Source organism: Myotis yumanensis, unplaced genomic scaffold (assembly GCF_028538775.1).
Source record: "Myotis yumanensis isolate MYYU_CA2020_CCGP unplaced genomic scaffold, mMyoYum1.0.hap1 SCAF_1, whole genome shotgun sequence".
Taxonomy (NCBI): Eukaryota; Metazoa; Chordata; class Mammalia; order Chiroptera; family Vespertilionidae; genus Myotis; species Myotis yumanensis.
Genome location: NW_027223752.1, coordinates 181,740,451 through 181,747,088, shown reverse-complemented (window position 1 = coordinate 181,747,088; position 6,638 = coordinate 181,740,451). Strand labels below are relative to the sequence as shown.

The window sequence follows — 6,638 nt, the reverse complement described above, 5'->3', positions numbered from 1 at the left end:
TGGGGGAGGGGGAAGGGGAAGGGGAAGGGGAAGGGGAGGGGGTGGGGGAGGGGGAAGGGGAAGGGGAAGGGGAAGGGGAAGGGGAAGGGGAAGGGAAAGAAGAAAAGGGGAAGAAGAAAAGAAGAAGAAGAAAAGGGGCTCCTTGCATGAGATTTAGCTATCAATCATCTTCAAAGTGTGATTTCATGGATATGATGACAGTCCATTTTCATTGCTTCCTTTTTTTACCTGAGTGCTCTCTGAGAAAGGGAAGCTCATTAGACATGGTTGCATAGTGGAAAGGAAAGCCATGGGCTGTTGCACTTACTTGTCATTTGAGACCAATCACTTTCACCCTGGGAGCCTGAGTTCTTCATCCCTGAAATAGGGGTGGTATTCCTTCTCATGCCCACCTCCTCTAAGCTTAGGTTAAAATAGCTGAAAGGATTTTGTAAAGCCTAAAGTAAATACTAATGTGAGCAATTATTACATTTTGTTTGCTTCATGTCTCACCCATAATGGACATTCAGTAAGGATTTTAAAATATATTAACCATGAGTTTTACCTAATTAATTTACCTCATAGTCACTGAGTGCTGATTATCTCCTAAGCATCCATCCCCCACGTCTTCCAGCCAGGCACTCTAGTTAGCATGTTTTGTGTAAGAGACACTTTGCTAGGCTTTTGGTGAGGCTATAAAGATGATTAAGGTCCCTCACAAAGTTGGTTGGCAAAGCCAGAACAATATAGCAATACAGAGTGTAATTAGTATCATGTCGGGGAGCGTGTGCAGATTAAGGACATTGTTTGCTGTAGGAGCTCAGAAAGGAGTAATTGATGTGTGGAGTCCAAGGCTTCACAGAGATGAGGTATTTGAGACGTTATATTTTTGTAAACAGGATAGGCGGGTGGGGAATTCTAGGCAAAGATACAGAATGACAGAGGCATGGATATAGAAAAAAGCAAGTAGGAAAAGGCAAGTTGTGTTCATTGTGACTGGTCCCTGTGTGTGTGTGTGTGTGTGTGTGTGTGTGTGTGTGTGTGTGTGTGATACCTGTAATTGTCAGCGAAATGCAGCTGTAAAGATCAGTTAGCAGCAGATCATGGAAGGCCTTAAATTATACACAAAGGATTTTTTCTGTAGTAATGGGCCTATAATCATTACAGAAAGTATGTGATGTGATCACAACTGTGCTTCCTGCAGATAACTCTTGAATATAAAAAACTAGAGGCCTGGTACACAAATTCGAGCATGGGTGGGGTCCCTTGACCTGGCCAGCGATTGAGGCCTATTGGCGGGGGGGGGGGGGAGGGGGGGGGTCGGCCAGCCGGGGGGAAGGGAGGGAAGGGAGGGGCCATGGGAGGTTAGCCTGCCAGTCCTCTCAAAGGGGCCTAACAGGGGAGCCAGCCAAGTCAGGGAAAAGAGGTTGCAGGTGGTTGGCAGTGGGAGCACACTGACCACCAGGGGGCAGCTCCTGCATTGAGCATCTTACCCCTGGTGGTCAGTGCACATCATAGTGACTAGTCAACCAGTTGTTCCGGTACGGTCACTTAGGCTTTTACATATATTGATAGATTAGATATACCAGATATTAGAGATGCAGACATGTGAGAGGTTATTGCAAAAGACCTGAACTAGGGTAGGAGTGGCAGAGATATAAAGTGAATAAAAAATGAGCTGCCGCTGATATGAGCCTACATCCTTCAGCAGCTAATTGGTTAGGGGAGGTTTTTCAATGGGGAGGAACTATAAGGTGAACTGGAATTTTCTAGATGGAATAGTTGTGAGGATGTGCCGTTAACCCGAAGAGGACACTAAAGGAGGCATCAGGGACTAAAGAGTGGAGATTAAATAGGCTTTCTAGACAAATTGACTAGCGTTAAAATTCTGCCACCTACATGCCATGTAACTTCAAACAAGTTACCAAAACTCTTTGAACCTTGATTTCGTACCCACAAAACAGGAATTACATTAATACTTATTCTACATGATTGATGTAGAGGATACACGTTGCCTATCTCCTCAGCAGAAATGAGTGACTGGCTCAGGCGTAGACCTGTGACCCAAACTTGGCCATTGAGGGCATCACAACTAAACCTGCCACCTCAGAGGAGATTCAGGAACCGTGGCGTACACTGTGTGGAGCCTGAAGAGGAAGCCCTCATACAAGAGGCAGAGTAAAGGGACACAGAGAAATGGAGTCATTAGGACATCAGGTCATTGTTGGCAGGAAGCAATCCCTGCCAATCAGCCATGCTGACAGACTTTCAATTATGGGACTGACAGAAGAGGCTAAATTATGCTACCAGAGCAATAACACCCTCCTCTCCCCCAAATCTCAGGGCCTGACAGCCACAAAGATTCATTTCTCACATTTGCTAAATAGATTAGCTGCAACTCTGCTAAATTACTGTTTTAATCCGGGACCCAGGATGATGGAGTAATCTCTATCTGGAAACCACCAGTTGTTGTAATAGGGGGACAAGGGCAGGGAAAGAGTAGGAGAATAAACACCAGCTCTTAAACCATCTGCCTGGAAGATGCTTCCTGCTTGCACGTCACTGGCGAGAATAAATTCATGTGCTCAAGCTTGATGCCATAAGAAAGAGAGGGGCAGCAAATATTTTTGAAAAACAATAATGCAATCTATCAGTAAACTTCTGATTAAGCAAGCTTAGGTCATATTTTCTGTCACTTGCAATCAAACCTGTCTTAACTTAAAAAAGCAGATTAAAGAATTAAATTAGATATTTTATATAAAATTGTCAACACATGGTAAGCATTCAATAAATGGGAGCTACTATTTCCAAGTACATGAACACAGCTGAATGGATAATTATATCTTTCTCAAGCACTAAAAATACAATCAATTTATTTAATTTACCTTTGATTCACTTAACTCACTAACATGTATTGAGTTATTTTAATGTGGTAGACACTATACTGTGTGGTAGTGACACAAAATGAGCATAATACATTTACTTTGTAGTTCAGTAATTTTTTTTTAAAGAAATAACTTAATACGAGGGCTCAGTGTCTTAGGCTGATAATATCAAATTCTCACTGTTGTGTCTGAGGAAAGTAATACACATTTCGGAAATTCCTATTCAGAAAAGGGTAGACAGTAAATGGCATATTGTAAAATGGAGCCAGAAGTATGAATGCTATTCATTTACTCACCACACATCAACCCATTTGTCCAATACATGCCTATTAGCACCACTATGTGCCAGGCACTCTTAAGAGTGAAAAACATGTATTCTCATCTTGAGAGAACTTAAAATGTAGTAGTAATGAGAGGTGAGCTGAGAGTATATAAAGGATACTATAAAAATGACCTCCATTTTTGCTAAACCTAAAGATCAACTTGCTAGACAAACAAAAGACAGAGTTGATCATTCCCTTCTTCTTCACTTGCTTCTCACACACCAGCCCTCCTGCGTTTCTTCCTAGGATCTATTCTCAGTTATATGCTAGCCACACCCACCCCCTGCTCTCAGTCAGCCATCTGACTTCCAATATTATCTCTGCACTGAGGACTGCAAATAGCAGGGCTCCACCCCGACTTCTCTCCACAACTCTGAAATGGCTTATCTTATTGCCTCATTTTATACCAAGCATCTCTCAGGTATTACCAGACTGGACTCCTGATCCACCAGTCTTAAACTGGCACCTCCCTCAAGGCCCCCCCTCCCAGTAAAAGGGACCACTGTTCACCCAGTTGCTCAAGCCAACCTTGCAGAAATCCTAATTCTTTTCCTTCTTTCCTCACATTTCCAATCCAGCAGCAAATCTGTGGACTCTGGCTTTCAACACATCTTGACTGTGATCAGTTCTTCTCTCCTCCCCTCTAGGACATCACTTTAGTGCCGGCCAGCATCATCCCTGTGACCTGGACTCCTGCAGCCGCCTCTCCTATCTGGCTTTTCTGCTTCCATGTCTATTCTCTTACCTTCTACACAGCAGCCAGAATGATTCTTTTAAAACTAAAGTCAGACCATGTCACTTCTCTGTTCAAAACTTCAATTGCTCTCCCTGCAACCTCTGCCCTTAGATACGAGCATGATTCATTCCCACGTTCCACCGTTTTATACCTTCTCTGATATCTTACCAAAAACAATAGTTCCTTCTGTCCCCACCCTCTATTACTTTACTGTTGTATTTTTCTTAATGTTGCTAAGTAACATAAAGTTGTTTGACCTTATGCTAAGTATGTACCTGTTTATAAATAGAGGAATGGAAGCACCATGAGGATTTTGCATTTCTATTGCCAAAAACAGTTGAAGGTTGGCACTCGGAGGCGTTTATGAAAGCACTCTGGGATTATTCTAACTAACACGTTACTAATGAGCTATGACACTGTCCTGACGTATTAGCTTTGCTGTGTTACCGTCCACATTCCAGAGACATGGTAGGTGAGGCACAGAATCGTCGTCACCTGCCCAAAGTCCCACAGCTCATAAGCGGCTTAGCGAGGATGTCAATCTAGGTGTTTTTTCCTCTCTGCTCCTGGGCACTTGGCACTCCGGTTTGAACCCCTAAAGAATGTCTGGGGAGGCGCCCGGATGACGTAGTGCGCCTGGATGACATAGTGCACCCGGACAGCCCTCTTTGGGGCGAGTGCCACAGCTGGCTGGTCGAGACCAGGTCACTAACCTCCGGAAGCCGGAGGAGACCCGGCAGCTAGACCTGAGCAGGCGGCCAGCGCGGGAGCGGGATGTACTTCTGCAGCGGCCTCGGCCCCGGGAGGCTGCAGCGCCGGGAACCCTCGGGCAGAACGGAGCTGCGGCTGGCGGCCAGCGGGGAGCGCCACTCGCTGCTGCTGCTGAGCGACGGCACGGTCCACGCGTGCGGGGACAACAGCCAGGGCCAGCTGGGCCGGAGGGGCGCGCCGCGCGGGGCCGGGCCAGGTGAGCGCGGGACACAGGTGCGGGCGCGGCGCCGGCAGGTGGGGCCCGGGAGCCCTGGGTCCTCTGCGCCGGAGCCTGCAAACCGCGCCGCGCCAGCTGAGCGCAACTTCGTCAGTTTCGCTTTCCCAGACGCGCCTCGGGCTAGTTTCGGTTTCCAGTTTCTCTTAAAACAAAAAATGAAAGCAAAACCGTCAGTGGAACTGAAATGGACCGCTCTCCCCTGGAGGGTGCTGTGGTCCCTCCCACTTTTCTTTGGAGACCAGTCCTTGTCTGCGCAAAGCTCTCCGGAAGGGTGACCTTCCAAATGTGGTTTTGGGGGGTTGATACCTGTGAGTCCCTCAGCAATACCCTAGGGCGTCTTTCTTCTTCTTTTTTTTTAAGTATTTTTTATTGTTGATAGTGTTACAGATACCTCCCATTCCCCCCCCCCCCCCCTTACCCCTTACTCTTATTCAGTCACCTTTGAACTTCTTCTTTTTCCTGTTACTTTTTTTTATTAAATCTTTATTGTTCAGATTATTACAGTTGTTCCTCTCCCCCCCCCCCCCATAGCTCCCCTCCACCCAGTTCCCACGCCACTCTCTGCCCTTACCCCCTCCCCACTGTCCTCATCCATAGGTGTACGATTTTTGTCCAGTCTCTTCCCGCACCCCCCACGCCCCTTTCCCCCCGAGAATTGTCAGTCCACTCCCTTTCTATGCCCCTGGTTCTATTATATTCACCAGTTTACTCTGTTCATCAGATTTTTTATTCACTTGATTTTTAGATTCACTTGTTGATAGATATGTATTTGTTGTTCATAATTTGTATCTTTACCTTTTTCTTCTTCTTCCTCTTCTTAAAGGATACCTTTCAGCATTTCCTATAATACTGGTTTGGTGGTGATGAACTCCTTTAGCTTTTTCTTATCTGTGAAACTCTTCATCTGACCTTCACTTCTGAATGATAGCTTTGCTGGATAAAGTAATCTTGGTTGTAGGTTCTTGCTATTCATCACTTTGAATATTTCTTGCCACTCCCTTCTGGCCTGCATAGTTTCTGTTGAGAAATCAGCTGACAGTCGTATGGGTATTCCCTTGTAGGTAACTGAGTTTCTTTCTCTTGCTGCTTTTAAGATTCTCTCTTTGTCTTTTGCTCTTGGCATTTTAATGATGATGTGTCTTGGTGTGGTCCTCTTTGGATTCATTTTGCTTGGGGTTCTCTGTGCTTCCTGGACTTGGAAGTCTATTTCTTTCACCAGGTAGGGGAAGTTTTCTGTCATTATTTCTTCAAATAGGTTTTCAATATCTTGCTCTCTCTCCTCTTCTGGCACCCCTATAATTCAGATGTTGGTACACTTGAAGTTGTCCCAGAGGCTCCTTAAACTATCTTGATATTTTTGGATTATTTTTTCTTTTTGCTTTCCGGTTGGGTGTTTTTTGCTCCTTCGTATTTCAAATCTTTGACTTGATTTTTGGGATCCTCTTGTCTGCTGTTGGATCTCTGTATATTATTCTTTATTCTATTCAGTGTATGCTTAATTTCTAGTTGGTCCTTTTTCATATCCTCGAGGGTCTTACTAGATTTATCGGTGGTTTCTAGAAAATTATTGAAAAACCTTATAACTGTGGTTTTGAACTCTATATCCAGTCATTTGCTTTCCTCCATTTCTGTCATTTGTGACCTGTTTCTTTGTCTCTGCATTTTTTATGCTTCCCTGTGTTGGTAGAGTGGTTTTGTGTGCTAGGTGTCCTATAGGGCCCAGTGGC

The 6,638-nt window shown here is 45.0% G+C and overlaps 1 protein-coding gene across 2 annotated transcripts in view; it reads left to right on the top strand.

Moving 5' to 3' along the window:
- Positions 1 to 4,633: 4,633 nt before the first annotated feature.
- HERC6 (HECT and RLD domain containing E3 ubiquitin protein ligase family member 6) overlaps positions 4,634 to 6,638 on the top strand; it is a 61,661-nt gene continuing 59,656 nt past the window's right edge. Inside the window, exon 1 of one of the 2 annotated variants that reach the window (XM_070392958.1) lies at positions 4,634 to 4,890. In XM_070392958.1, coding sequence (XP_070249059.1) covers positions 4,698 to 4,890 — 193 coding nt within the window. In that variant the 5' untranslated portion in view covers positions 4,634 to 4,697. The remainder of the gene's footprint in view (positions 4,891 to 6,638) is intronic. The other variant, XM_070392967.1, reaches the window with a different exon arrangement.